General features: G+C 45.4%; 1 protein-coding gene across 1 annotated transcript in view; it reads left to right on the forward strand.

Annotated features, from left to right (window-relative positions):
* Window positions 1-2,288: 2,288 nt before the first annotated feature.
* Window positions 2,289-16,092, forward strand: part of si:ch211-127i16.2 (probable flavin-containing monoamine oxidase A) — a 57,183-nt gene continuing 43,379 nt past the window's right edge. The window contains exons 1-5 of the mRNA XM_062554659.1: window positions 2,289-2,605; window positions 2,727-2,814; window positions 3,207-3,387; window positions 6,506-6,620; window positions 12,251-12,408. Of these exons, the coding sequence (XP_062410643.1) occupies window positions 2,500-2,605; window positions 2,727-2,814; window positions 3,207-3,387; window positions 6,506-6,620; window positions 12,251-12,408 (648 nt within the window). The 5' untranslated portion in view covers window positions 2,289-2,499. The remainder of the gene's footprint in view (window positions 2,606-2,726; window positions 2,815-3,206; window positions 3,388-6,505; window positions 6,621-12,250; window positions 12,409-16,092) is intronic.

A 16,092-nucleotide genomic window follows, 5' to 3' on the forward strand; every position in this document is an offset into this window, starting at 1 on the left:
ACACAAGAAGCACCCTATTTTATCCTTCTCTGCAGTAAAGCAAGTCAACGACTATGCAAAAGAATATTTGAATAAATGCCATTGATGACATATCATACTGTAGTGCCAGTAGGTACTCAGAAGATGGCGCTCTCGCTCAGTAAAACCACAGACCTAATGATTCCCTCACCAATGGCTCCCCTCGCCTTGAATATGTCGAGCTTCATTCCATAGTCTTCAAAGCTCACTCTGAATTACAAGCTGCATGGCTGAGTTGCTAAACAACCCAGTCTTTGTTCTTTGGCAGAACACATGAAAAGACTCATAGCTGTAGACTAGAGGACTACGCCACATGTGGAGGATCTCTCTCACTCTCTTATTCCTTATTTTTCTGAGGTTCGTTCAGGGGGAATTGACACTCAAGGCCAGTGTGAACCTGCTCTAATGCATTCACCCAGTGCATAGGCTGATGAAAGCAGATAAAAAAGCTAGTTCTGTATGCGTGTGTGCAGTTCTGCCAATAGCGCGGCCTTCACTTCTTCTCCTTGCTGTTCTGACGTCTGTCTTCATTTGAGAAAAAAGGCAGGCTGTGTAACAACAACCCTCTTCAATAACAGTTGCCGTTTAAAGCAGCGCACTAATGTCAATTAGGCCTTCTTTTGAGTGGGCTTGATTATGTGGTTGAATGATGGATGTGCTGACAGCAGTAATGAGCCATAAAGGGCATAGCGTATGAGCCTCTGGGCCCCTGGGCACAGACATGAAAAGAACCTCTCTGCCCTCTGAAAATGAGAACATTTACATTTATTCAGTCAGTAGACACTTTTCATCCAAAGTGATGTACGTTAATTATATTACTACACTGACTCGAGAGCAACTCTGTTAGCCCAGCTCCTTAACCTATACGCTATACGAGCACCCTAACTCAGCAATGCCGGCCGGGGGGTCGGGGGCATGTCCCCCGCAAGATTTTTCTTAAAAAATAACCCTTTAAAAGAAGACTTCTGGCGAGTTTTGTGGAAAGAAATGCACAGATTGAGTCTTATAAATATTATATAACCAGATATAAGGCATATTGTTGTGAAAAAGGTACAGATTGCACAGCATAATTATCACACATATCGTGACCTGAGGGACCCTATTCAGATATCATAATGTAAAGTATTGCACTCATTGATGCACGTATTACATTCATTGATGCACTTATTGTGGTTTTTAATTTGTTGTTAGAAGTGCTCTTAAAAGCTTATATGTTTTTTCCATGTAGTAAGTCGTTTTGGTTAAAAAGCGTCAGCCAAATGTAATGCAATGTAATAGGTGGAGAACATAGCGACTGCAAAACAGAGGCTTGAGCTTCAGGGTGCCCTGAGCCCTTGGGCCCCTGGGACTGGGCCAGGTAAACCCGTTCATTAACCCATCCCCGATAAAAGGGCGCCAATCACTCAGAATATAAAGGAGCTATTTAGGCTACATTTACTCATTTGGCAGACACATTTTTTCCAAATAGACTTACATAACCTATGACAATTATATTACAAGGGCTTTGTCACATTTTCTCAGGAGGAACTTAGGGTTAGGTTACGTGCCTTGCTCAAGGGCACAACAGTGCATGATGGAATTTAACCACAACTGTTCTGGCTACTGCATGCTAGTCCAGTTCCTTTACCACTACGCTACCACCCAAGATCTTTGATTATAACCGCTTTAACCCTCTCTGTTACCACAGCCCAAGGTCAAGGTCAGGTAATTTATTTACAGGCAATAGCACATTTTAAACAACAGCCAATGTGCTTTACATTACAGATGTTGAGACATCTGTAATGCTTTGGAAAAGTGATTTATGTGAAGAAGTAAATAATTATCATCTGATAAATAACTAATAACTATATAAATAGGCTATAAACGAATAGCCATTTGAATCAACATCTAAAGGCTGATCAAATATGGATTTGAGAAAATGTACAGTAAATGAAATGAAGTGGTACAACAGTGTTAAAAAAAATAAAATATCATTAAATGAAAAAAAAAAAAAAAAAGTTTATGTGTCACGCAAAAGTTCAGCGCTCTCATAGCTGGTCGTAGACCAATTAGGCAAGCCCAAAGCTTTGGCCAGAGGCGGACATCCCAAATTCAAAAAGTCCTGCCAAGTAGCCTATGTAATCCAACAACCCAACCAACCATTTAGTAAGCCAGCTCATATTAATTAGCCGCCGGGATGTCCGCCCCTGGCTGTAGCACAACATTAGCGCACCTTACATAACCCTTCGTCCGTCCTTGAAGTCTGAGGTCGCATAGTAGAGTGGAATTTTCACCATTCACTGTTCAGATCCCACTTTCCGACTCTTCCGGGTACCCCTTACACGATATTCCAAAGTCCGATAGGCTACACGATAGATAAATGATTATTGGTGTTTGCCTCTCGTTCATTGCAGTCGAAGTTGTTTACTCTGTGGTTGACCTGAGTCTTAGTCCGATAGACTAGTCATTATTTGAAGTTTGTAAAGCTGTTCTACTGTAAACATGTATGACGTTGTTATTGTCGGCGCTGGGCTGTCTGGATTGAACGCAGCACATCTTTTACTGCAGAGAGATGCAAACCTAAAAGTGTTGGTCTTGGAAGGAAAAGGTTGGTTACGGTCAGCCTATTACAAGTACTTTTGTTGTTGTGGTCCCGTATCCTAGCCTACTGTGTCAATTTCATTTCGTATTGATAGGTCTGAATTTGATACATTGTTTTGTGATCGTAGAGCGGGTGGGTGGGCGGACTCTCACACAGGATGTGCCTGCTGCTGGTGGACTTGATCGCTGGGATCTTGGTGGACAGTGGGTGTCCAGGTAAAACCACAAAGCATTCTGTTGTCAGGCCGACTTGCATTTACAATTAACACGCTGTTAAAAGTAAGTCAGGAAAGAAGTGTCTGATATAACAGGATAGGCTAGTAGTGTATCAGGAATCAAAAAGCTGTCAGAAAGCTAGAATGATGTTGGCTATAGGCCTACTTTTAGAAGATGTCTCTTAAAACATTTTGCATTTAAGATTCCATTGGAGGAGTAGCCTAACATATGGGATGAGTCTTTAGTAGGCTATAGGTCATAGCAGTGCACCCGTGCACTAACATAACTGTGACATAAGCTAGATAAGATAGCAATATATCTCCATGCACCTTATCTCCATAATGGTTTCTGAAATATTTGCACTCAGCTTGAAAGACTTCCTCCATCTCCAGTTCTCAGACCCATGTAATGCAACTCATAGAGGAACTCGGTTTGGAGGTGTACCCACAATACACCAAAGGCAAGAAGGTGCATCACATGGGGGGCCCCAAGGCCAGGATCAACACCTACACGTCCAGTACGCCGTCCTACTCACCCCTGACAGTGCTAGACTTCCTGCAGTTCCTGTGGAAGGTAGGCCTGCCGCACAGACTCCCCTGAATGTTAACGCCGCACGTCCGCACGCACCAGATCTGCTGATGAAAATAACTAACGAAAAGTTATTCATCTTACAGCAGGTGCTCTGGCTCTCCGTAAAATAACAAGCTTGCTACCTTGTGCATGAAAAATGTGCCAGGCTGCAGCAAATAAACCCTTATTGCTTAGGCTACTTATAACTTTCTATCGCTATCTAGCAATCTCTTCAGAGGATCATATGTTTTCATGTCTTTCCTGTTTATACATTAGTTAGGCCTCCTACATGACTGAATTAGTGTAATTCATTCCTCAAGCAGGGCCTGAGGTGACTATGAAATAGCTGTGTGTAATTTCAGATATACACACAAGAGCTGTTGGAATCCTATATAGATAGGGGATTTTCCACTGTGTCCAATCAACAACCAACCCTAATTAACATTGCATGACGTGATGTGGGGATACAACAATAACAACAACAACAACAACAAACCAATGCAGAAACACAAAATCACCAACGAAGCAGACTGCTATGTGCAGTAAGTGCTTATCCCCCATTGATGAGGACTCCCAAAACCAGTGGCCTAATTGCTCAGAGCAGGAACCAAAGCAGGAATAAACATAAACAAAAACATAAATGTCAACAACAGCATCACCATCAGAGCACCCCTCATGAACACTTCACTGGGGGGTTTGAAGTAGACATCTTCCTTGTTCAATGTTTCATTGAATTAGGCACACAGCACCTCCAAAAGTATAGTAAAATGTGTTGTGCTATTTACCGACAGGGTCAAAAAGTGTTTTACAATGTGCATAGGCAAAAAAGCATAGTAGAAAAATAGTCAAAGAATAAAATTAAGTAAATATGCAACAGATAGAATGATCAATAGCCTAAATAAAAGACAGAGGTTACCCAAAAGCTCACATAAACAAGTCAGTCTTTTACTTGTCCCTTAAAACGGTACTTTAAACACATTCTGAGCAAACCTAATACTGGTTGGCAGAGCATGCCAAAGTCTGGGTGCCATAGTGGCAAAGGCCCAATCCTCACATGTCTTCAGACGAGTCTGTGGTGTGGAAAGCGGTAAAAGCATGATTTGGTCAGTGACTTGATGTGAGTTCAAAAGATAGGGATTTTTCAAATGTCACCCTAAGGTTCCTTAGACTAGGCCAGACTGCAGATGACAAAGGCCCAATATTCTGCTTAATCAGGTCTGGTGCTATAATTAAAACCTTCATCTTATCTGGGTTCAGCTGCAAAAAGCTTTTAGCCATCTTGTTGTTTATCCTGTCTATGCACTCTAGGAACCTCGCGAGTTTGGAGGACTCATTTTGCCTGAAGGTAACATTAAGATGAATTAAAAGCGATAAGAGATGCAGAGATAAGGAGCAACATGCATAAAGTAAACAATATGGGGCCCAATATTGAACCCTATGGAACACCACAAGACAGGGGCTATGATGCAGAGTGAATCCCCAATAGAGACATCAAAACATTTGTATCTGTGATACAAACCAGTCCAGGGCCACTCATGATAAGCCCACCCATTCATGCAATCTATTTGTCATGATATGGTGGTCGACTGTATCAAAGGCAGAACTGAGGCGTAGAAGTGCTAGCCATGAACATAGGACTTCGTCTGAGGTCATCTGAAGGTCATTATGGACTCTCACCTTGGTGGTCGCAGTAGAGTTTCTCCTTCTAAAATCTGACTTCAAAATGTTTGGCTCCAAATTCTCTAAAAGAGCTGTAAGTTGATTGGCTACAATTTGACCCAAGGATAAACAGTGACCGAGTAGTCTGTGAGCGCCTTAGCCGTAGCCATTTCCTTGCTTTTTTCAGCAGCCTCAGACAAGTCCTTACAACTATTTTCAGAAAAAAACAAACCAAAAACCAAAATCTAACAGAAGTGTGAAGACTGACCTTCCTACATAGCCTCTAACACCTATATAATATTATTGTGTCTTCAAAGGCTTTCTCCATAGCATCTTCAAAGGGAATAGTTCTCAGTAAAGTAGACAATAGGCTCAAACTCGGAAGACAGAGAATACAGTACTGTACATGTACATGTAAATCATTACTTGTATCCCATAGACACTTTCTGTTCCCAGAGGGTTTCCAGTCATTTTTTAATGAAAATGTATCGGACTTTTGTCTTTTTTTGTCTATCCCCGCGTTATACTGTTCACTCATTGTTTTTTTTTTGTTCCACTGGAAATGCCTCAGGAACATACACTTTGTTTATGAAGTTGAAAGGATCTATACTTGTTAATCATATTTGTACTGTAATGGTGCAGACTGTATGATGACATACATATTGACTAATTAAGACAGGAATAGTAACAGGAAATGTTCAGATGCAATTACAGATACAGATACAGATACAGATACAGATACAGACACAGAACATGTACATTTTAAATGAAGTACAAATAAATCACAACAAAACAACCCAATTGCAGTTTCAAAAATACACAGCATATATTTCTGATAATTCATTAAAACGAAGTTGTCAGCCATGAATAGCTGTCAGTCGAGCACAGTTCCACTTATGAGTTCCATGTGTGATTGAGCCGTATCTCTTTTTGTTTATTGCAATTTGGGTGAAGAGATGGAGTCACGGGCAACAATAATACAAAAGGTTTTCAGCCTTCAAAACAGAGCCCAAGGCCTTATTTGATGTGCAATGGTGCACAAAAGATTTTACCGTACACTCGCTCGCTTGCTTTCTCAACCCTCCTCTTCCCTTCTCTCCTTCTCTTTTTACTCCCTCGCTATATTGCACAAATACAAACAGGTGATTGCCTGTCATGCGCAGACTTTATTTTGGAGCTGTTCTATGCATCTTACATATATAGGAAGATGTAATTGTATGTGTAGAAATATGTAAACATGCAGCATGTTTTGTCTCTTTCCTCAGGAGAGGTTCAGGATATGGTGCTAGACAGGGCATGGTGTTAGACAGCGCATGGTGTTAGAAAATATATCATGTTAGATTGAAAGGATGTGTGATATCAGATTGAACTGACCACATTGTGAGACAGGCTTTGATATTGGAGTGACAGGTGTCAGATAGATTGACAGAGCTGATGTCAGAGTGACAGGATGTGATGTCAGCTTGACAGGCTGAGCAAGTCGGTGGATGTGGAGGAGCCTTGGCGGACCCCTGACGCCGTTCGCCTGGACGCCATGACCCTCTCCACCTACATGGAGCAGCACCTGTGGACTACAGGTACGGAGCCTCCGCTAACGTCCTAGACATTCATTTACATATCACACTACACGTGCCTGGCCTGGCGTTATGGATGCAGCATGCAAAAAAAAATGGATATTTGCATAGAACTGGCCGGATGATTCACGGCCGTGCTCGGTGAACAGTGCCGACTGCCCGCTGCATAACGCTCGGTGCCATTACGCATGTCACGTCAGGCTGCCTGAGAAGCTGCTGGCTGGCACTGCAGACATTCCCCGACTGTGCAGACTCGTGTGCTGTGGGAGGAGATGAGAGGGGCTCCATAAAAAAGGGGGGGGGGATCACATTGATTTACCTCAGCAACGATGGGGGGGGGGGGGGAGGGGGAATCACATTGATTTACCTCAGCAACGATGGGGGGGGGTGCTGGCTTTTATAAAAAGCCATTCAGAGAATTGAAGGGTTTAACTGAGGAGGCATAAGTAAGGGATGGTTGTGACGGGGGTGACGCATGGTGCCACTTTTGGACTAATGGGCGTCAACTCCGTCACCCCCATGAGGAACCCCCCAGGGGGCCTAATGGTCATCCATTCAGCCCTGCATGTAACGGGAGGACCACTTTGCTGGGCCCACGCACATACGAAATGCAGTGACCATTGCAGGTAGCTTGTACTGTTAAAGAACTTAGCCTAAGGAGCAGCCTAAAGAATTTCACTACACAACAGATTAACCCGAGAAAGCAGTCTAAAGATGTTTTTTTTTTACCAAGTTACATAACAGATTAGCCTGAGAATCAGCCTAAAGAATGTGCCACTACATAACAGATTAAGCCTGAGAATCAGCCTAAAGAATGTGGCACTACATAACAGATTTTGACTACACATCCACACCACCCTCTATATCAGGGTTTTTCAAAGTGGATGCCGTGACGGATGCTCAGGGGTGAAATAGTCCAGGGCTTGATCATTTATTGACATATTTTAATTAATATCAATAATATCAATAATATCCTTAATATCAATTTAAAAATACAGTTGTGTGTACAGAAGTTGTTTTATGCACTTGAAGGCCTATTCTTGATATTTCTGTTCATAATGTTCTCACTATTTTTTCAAAAGTTCTATTAAATAACTTGAATTAAAGAGAGTTGGTTCATCTGAATGAAACAAAAATGAGATAAACCTCGCCTTCTCATAGTAATGCTATGATAACAAAAGCAGTTATGGTCTATCCAACATATCACAAGGTTTAATAAAATGGCATGGAAGTACAAATAATGCAGAATAATTGAGAGTAAAAAGTAAAAAAAATAGGGGTGTCGTGGATGGAGAGAGATATGTTTAGGGGTGCTGTGAGCCAGAAAGGTTTGTGTGTGTGTGTGTGTGTGTGTGTGTGTGTGTGTGTGTGTGTGTGTGTGTGTGTGTGTGTGTGTGTGTGTGTGTGTGTGTGTGTGTGTGTGTGTGTGTGTGTGTGTGTGTGTGTGTGTGTGTGTGTGTGTGTGTGTGTGTGTGTGTGTGTGTGTGGGTGGGTGGGTGGGTGGGTGGGTGTCTGTCTGTCTGTCTGTCTGGGTGGGTGGGTGGGTGGGTGTGTGTGTGTGTGCGTGCGTGCGTGCGTGCGTGTGTGTGTGTGTGTGTGTTCTGATGGCTAGCATCACTGCTGCGACACTGCCCCTGCCAGCCCTTTATATTTCAACATTGAAATTGACCCATTTCAAAAACATGCTCCACATGGAAACTCTAAATAAAAGATGGCGTGCGTCTCATGCTGGCATTGTAAAGGCTCTAACCTGTTGAGATGGGTGCTGACTGCACCGCCATAATGTGACTCAGAGTTTGGGGCAAACATCCTGTGAGGATTTGGATGATTGGATTTGCGATGTAATATTTGAAAGTCAGGCTTCTGTTCAATATCCAGATTTGGCTTTACCTTGGTTGTTTGGTGAGCTTCACAGTCTGTCACACATTGAGGATTGAAATGAATGTAAAATTCATGTAACATTGGAACAGAGTTGCAAATTGCGTGAGTAATTTCAGCCTTTTCATTTTAGTTCAGATTGTGATTGTTTGATTGATTAATTTAATCAATGATTAATCATACAGTCTTAAAGGAGAATTCTGGCAATTTTTCACATCGATTTTGGTTTCTTAAGGTCTTCAAGTACTATCGCTATGAATTGAAAAAAAAAAATGGTTCTACTTCGCTCGAGATGCTGTGGCCAACAATAGGCTGTTTAAGGCTTTTATGGGGGGGCTTTTTATGCCTTTAATTGGACAGGACACTAGAGAGAAAGACAGGAAGTGATTGGGAGAGAGAGTTGGGGTGGGATCTGGAAAGGACCACGGGGCGGGAATCAAACCCGGGTCGCCGGTGTGCAGTGCTGGTGCCCTAGCCAGTCGCGCCACGGCTGGGGAGAATTATTCGATTTTTAATCGAACTCGCAACGGTGAAGCTCACCTTTAGGAGTGCTGTTATTCTCATGCACTACGCAGGCTAGGGGCAGCCGTGGTGTACTGGTTAGGGCTTCGGGCTTGTAACCGGAGGGTTGCCGGTTCGATCCCCGACCAGTCCACCACGGCTGAAGTGCCCTTGAGCAAGGCACCTAACCCCTCACTGCTCCCCGAGCGCCGCTGCTTGGGCAGGCAGCTCACTGCTCTGGGTTAGTGTGTGATTCACTTCACTGTGTGTGTGCTGTGTGTGTTCACTAATTCGGTTAAATTGGGTTAAATGCAGAGAAACGAATTTCCCTCACGGGATCAAAAAAGTATATTCTATTCTTTTCTATTCTATTCTATTTGCTCACCTATCAGGAGTGCTCTGCTTCTCATGGAGATCTCAGTTAATGCTGAGGCAGGAAGTGTTGTGTGAAGTGCTTGCTTGAGCCAGATGAAAAGCCTACTGCTGGTCATACATGGCCATATATGGTCATACATGGAAAAGGCCATAGTTTGGGCGGCGCAGTAATTAAACTGACCTGACGTTTCTGTTGTATCTGTGGGCTACACACACACACACACAGACACTCTCTCACACACACACACACACACACACACACACACATACAGACACACACCAGCACTAGGCACTAAGTAGCCTGTGCTTTTGTCTCGGCTAACAGAAAGAAATCTCTTTTTCTTGTGACTCATGTACTTCTCCCGTCCAGCGAAAAGACATTTTATTTCACAACGTTCCAGGAGAAGGCAATTTCCTCATAAATTACTTCAAAAGGCAGCGCCTTCATCTCATAATTATTGCGACACACATCGGCATGAAGGCACTCCCAATTTCCTTTTTTTCTTTTTCGCTAGTGTGCACTTATTTCTCTGGAAAAAGGTAGAGGAAATATAAGTGTGGGAGAATCATTAAAAATTGATTTTTGAATAACCGTTGGCCTGAAATATTGCAGGCTTTTTTTTATGTGTAAGTTTGCGGAGTCCAAATCAATACTACACACACATCCTTTTCATACTTGTGTGGTCACTTTATTCCAAAACTCATCACTTTACAAAGATGAGTTGCTGCTGCCAGTAGCTAAAGCAACCAGGCAGCTACAGCGCTATACACGGGGCCTCACAAACATGCCCCCAGAGTGTAGCATCGTAGCATGCCCCCAGAGTGTAGCATTGTAGCATGCCCCCAGAGTGTAGCATTGTAGCATGCCCCCAGAGTGTAGCATTGTAGCATGCCCCCAGAGTGTAGCATTGTAGCATCACGAACATGCCCCCAGAGTGTAGCATTGTAGCATGCCCCCAGAGTGTAGCATTGTAGCATGCCCAACCGAGTATTGTTACCCACAGATATGCCCCCAGAGTGTAGCATTGTAGCATGCCCAACCGAGTATTGTTACCCACAGATATGCCCCCAGAGTGTAGCATTGTAGCATGCCCAACCGAGTATTGTTACCCACAGACATGCCCCCAGAGTGTAGCATTGTAGCATGCCCAACCGAGTATTGTTACCCACAGACATGCCCCCAGAGTGTAGCATTGTAGCATGCCCAACCGAGTATTGTTACCCACAGACATGCCCCCAGAGTGTAGCATTGTAGCATGCCCAACCGAGTATTGTTACCCACAGACATGCCCCCAGAGTGTAGCATCGTAGCATGCCCCCAGAGTGTAGCATTGTAGCATGCCCCCAGAGTGTAGCATTGTAGCATGCCCAACCGAGTATTGTTACCCACAGATATGCCCCCAGAGTGTAGCATTGTAGCATGCCCAACCGAGTATTGTTACCCACAGACATGCCCGCAGAGTGTAACATTGTAGCATGCCCAACCGAGTATTGTTACCCACAGACATGCCCCCCAGAGTGTAGCATTGTAGCATGCCCAACCGAGTATTGTTACCCACAGACATGCCCCCAGAGTGTAGCATTGTAGCATGCCCCCAGAGTGTAGCATTGTAGCATGCCCAACCGAGTATTGTTACCCACAGACATGCCCCCAGAGTGTAGCATTGTAGCATGCCCAACCGAGTATTTTCAGGATACTTTTTTTGCACAGACAGTACTCAGTAACTTCAAAAAACGGATATCTACGCTTTGGACAAAGGCGTCTGCTAAATAACTATTACCAAAATGACTATAACTAACTAATTTCCCAACTATTAGCCGTGGCTTATTGAGGCTAATACACTGACAGTTAATATGCTATTAATATGGTTTTGTTTCTTTTAACTTGCATTGAAACATTGTCCTGAGGCTTATACACAATGCGGCTAATACACAGGAAATTACTGTATGTGAAGAATCGCTGGAATTCCCCTTTAAGTTTTTATGCAAAAATCACGACGGCCTCAGTGTCTTTATATAAACCTCCACAGCCACAGCCTTTACTATATGACTCATGCCGCCATTGCCATCGATGTCCCAAGCTCTGTACCAGCAGAGACTTTGTCAATAAACAATACAGTGTGCTGAACAACACCAGCAACTTTAGACATTGAACAATGTGTACATTAGCGAAGTGAAGCTAACTGTTTTATTCATGATTTATGTCTGCGAAGTGTATGCTAGAAGTGAACCATGCGAAGTAGAATAACAAGAAGCTTTCACAAAAAGCAGTGCAATGCAGCCAAGGTTTAGTTGGTCTGATGTGGTGAATGTCTGGGGTGTTTTGAAATGGTGACAAACAAAAAAAGCATCTTCTTTTCAAGTGCCAAACCTACTGTAGAACACCTTAAAGTCACTGAGCCATTGAGCAACCCGAAATCCTTTGATTGCTCTTTCTTTCGCTCTCTCTCTCTCTCTCTCTCTCTCTCTCTCTCTCTCTCTCTCTCTCTCTCTCTCTCTCTCTCTCTCTCTCTCTCTCTTTCGCTCACTCTCTCTCTCTCTCTCTCTCTTTCTCTCTTCACAAACAGTTTTTTTTCATAGCCAACTGGCAAATGAATAGAATGAATAGATAAACTGATTATCAGTCTGTTATTGTGTAAAGGCTTGTATGGTATTTGAATGTCCTTTACCTATGTGTGTGTGTGTGTGTGTGTGTGTTTCTGTTTATGACCTGTGTGTGTGTGTGTGTGTGTGTGTGTGTGTGTGTGTGTGTGTGTGTGTGTGTGTGTGTTTGTTTATGACCTGTGTGTGTGTGTGTGATGTGTGTGTGTGTGTGTGTGTGTGTGTGTGTGTGTTTGTTTATGACCTGTGTGTGTGTGTGTGTGTGTGTGTGTGTGCAGAGCTAAAGGAGGAGCTGGCGTTGTGTAGTCGTGCGGTGTTTGGGATGGAGCCGTGTCAGATGAGTCTCCTGTTCTTCCTCATGTACTCAGCGGCCGCCGGGGGATTCCTGCAGCTGCTGGAGACCACCCCTGGAGCAGCGCAGGAGTTTAGGGTCAAGGTGACCGCACACACACACACACACACACACACACACACACACACACACACACACACACACCCCTGGAGCAGCGCAGGAGTTTAGGGTCAAGGTGACCGCACACACACACACACACACACACACACACACACACACACACACACACACACACACACACACACACACACACACACACTCACACACACACACCCCTGGAGCAGCGCAGGAGTTTAGGGTCAAGGTGACCGCACACACACACACACACACACACACACACACACACACACACACACACACACACACACACACACACACACACACACACACACACTCACACACACACACCCCTGGAGCAGCGCAGGAGTTTAGGGTCAAGGTGACCGCACACACACACACACACACACACACACACACACACACACACACACACACACACACACACACACACACACTCACACACACACACCCCTGGAGCAGCGCAGGAGTTTAGGGTCAAGGTGATTGCACACACACACACACACACACACACACACACACACACACACACACACACACACACACACACACACACACACACACACACTCACACACACACACCCCTGGAGCAGCGCAGGAGTTTAGGGTCAAGGTGATCACACACACACACACACACACACACACACACACACACACACACACACACACACTCACACACACACACCCCTGGAGCAGCGCAGGAGTTTAGGGTCAAGGTGATTGCACACACACACACACACACACACACACACACACACACACACACACACACACACACACACACACACACACACACACACACACACACTCACACACACACACCCCTGGAGCAGCGCAGGAGTTTAGGGTCAAGGTGATCACACACACACACACACACACACACACACACACACACACACTCACACACACACACCCCTGGAGCAGCGCAGGAGTTTAGGGTCAAGGTGATTGCACACACACACACACACACACACACACACACACACACACACACACACACACACACACACACACACACACACACACACACACACACACACTCACACACACACACCCCTGGAGCAGCGCAGGAGTTTAGGGTCAAGGTGATCACACACACACACACACACACACACACACACACACACACACTCACACACACACACCCCTGGAGCAGCGCAGGAGTTTAGGGTCAAGGTGATCACACACACACACACACACACACACACACACACACACACACACACACACACACACACACCCCTGGAGCAGCGCAGGAGTTTAGGGTCAAGGTGATCACACACACACACACACACACACACACACACACACACACACACACACACACACACACACACACACACACACACACACCCCTGGAGCAGCGCAGGAGTTTAGGGTCAAGGTGATCACACACGCACACACACACACACACACACACACACACACACACACACACACACACACACAGGGTCAAGAGATCGCACACACACACACACACACACACACACACACACACACACACACACACACACCACACACACACACACACACACACACACACACTCACACACACACACCCCTGGAGCAGCGCAGGAGTTTTAGGGTCAAGGTGATCACACACACACACACACACACACACACACACATCACACACACACACACACACACACACACACACACACACACACACACACACTCACACACACACACCCCTGGAGCAGCGCAGGAGTTTAGGGTCAAGGTGATCACACACACACACACACACACACACACACACACACACACACACACACACACCCCTGGAGCAGCGCAGGAGTTTAGGGTCAAGGTGACCGCACACACACACACACACACACACACACACACACACACACACACACACTCACACACACACACCCCTGGAGCAGCGCAGGAGTTTAGGGTCAAGGTGATCACACACACACACACACACACACACACACACACACACACACACACACACACACACACACACACACCCCTGGAGCAGCGCAGGAGTTTAGGGTCAAGGTGATCACACACACACACACACACACACACACACACACACACACACACACACACACACACACACACACACACCCCTGGAGCAGCGCAGGAGTTTAGGGTCAAGGTGATCACACACACACACACACACACACACACTCACACACACACACACACACACACACACACACACACACACACCCCTGGAGCAGCGCAGGAGTTTAGGGTCAAGGTGATCACACACACACACACACACACACACACACACACACACACACCCCTGGAGCAGCGCAGGAGTTTAGGGTCAAGGTGATCACACACGCACACACACACACACACACACACACACACACACACACACACACACACACACACACACACACACACCCCTGGTACAGCGCAGGAGTTTAGGGTCAAGGTGATCACACACACACACACACACACACACACACACACACACACACACACCCCTGGAGCAGCGCAGGAGTTTAGGGTCAAGGTGATCACACACACACACACACACACACACACACACACACACACACACACACACACACACACACCACCTGGTACAGCGCAGGAGTTTAGGGTCAAGGTGATCACACACACACACACACACACACACACACACACACACACACACACACCCCTGGTACAGCGCAGGAGTTTAGGGTCAAGGTGACCGCACACACACACACACACACACACACCCCTGGAACACTTCTCACTGAAAGAAAGTCTTACCCATACAAGGTCTTACAGACAGAGCAATATCAATAGCAGGAGATGCAGAGCTAGATTCAAATACAAAGGAAAAGATAGATGCCTAGATTGGTAGGATGATGAAAGAGAGATGTGTGTGTGCGAAAGAGACAGGGGATATGTGTGGATGAGAGAGGGTGTGTGTGTGCATGAGAGAGGGTATGTGTGTGCAAGAGAGGGTGTGTGTGTGCATGAGAGAGGGTGTGTGCGTGCAAGAGAGGGTGTGTGTGTGCATGAGAGGGTGTGTGTGTGCATGAGGGACGGTGTGTGTGTGTGTGCATGAGAGAGGGTGTGTCTGAAAGAGAGGGTGTGTGTGTGTGCATGAGGGAGGGTGTGTGTGTGTGTGTGTGTGTGTGTGTGTGTGTGTGTGTGCATGAGGGTGTGTCTGAAAGAGAGGGGGTGTGTGTGCATGAGAGAGACAAAGATTCAGACCTGAATAGAACAAGAAAGTGGCACAGATTGATGGGAGAAAGTAGTGAGAAGAAAGAGAGGTAAGTGAGAAAGAGAGCGTGAGCAACAGAGACGCAACGAGTAAATGGAGAGAAGAACACACAAATAGAGAAAAGAAGGATACATGCTGTAGATTGATGGGAGGAAACGAGAGACAGGGACATGTGGAGGGGATGGAGAGAGAGAGATATACAGAGGGGATGGAGAGAGAGAGATATACAGAGGGGATGGAGAGATATATGTGGAGGGGATGGAGAGAGAGATATGCAGAGGGGATGGAGAGAGAGATATGTGGAGGGGATGGAGAGAGAGATATGCAGAGGGGATGGAGAGAGAGATATGTGGAGGGGATGGAGAGAGAGATACTGTATGTGGAGGGGATGGAGAGAGAGATATGCAGAGGAGATGGAGAGAGAGATACAGAGGGGATGGAGAGAGAGAAAATAATTGAGGTCTGTCAAAGGGATGGATAGTTGGCGTAGTTGCTGATGC

The sequence above is a fragment of the Sardina pilchardus genome, chromosome 14 (genome assembly GCF_963854185.1).
Source record: "Sardina pilchardus chromosome 14, fSarPil1.1, whole genome shotgun sequence".
Classification (NCBI taxonomy): domain Eukaryota; kingdom Metazoa; phylum Chordata; class Actinopteri; order Clupeiformes; family Clupeidae; genus Sardina; species Sardina pilchardus.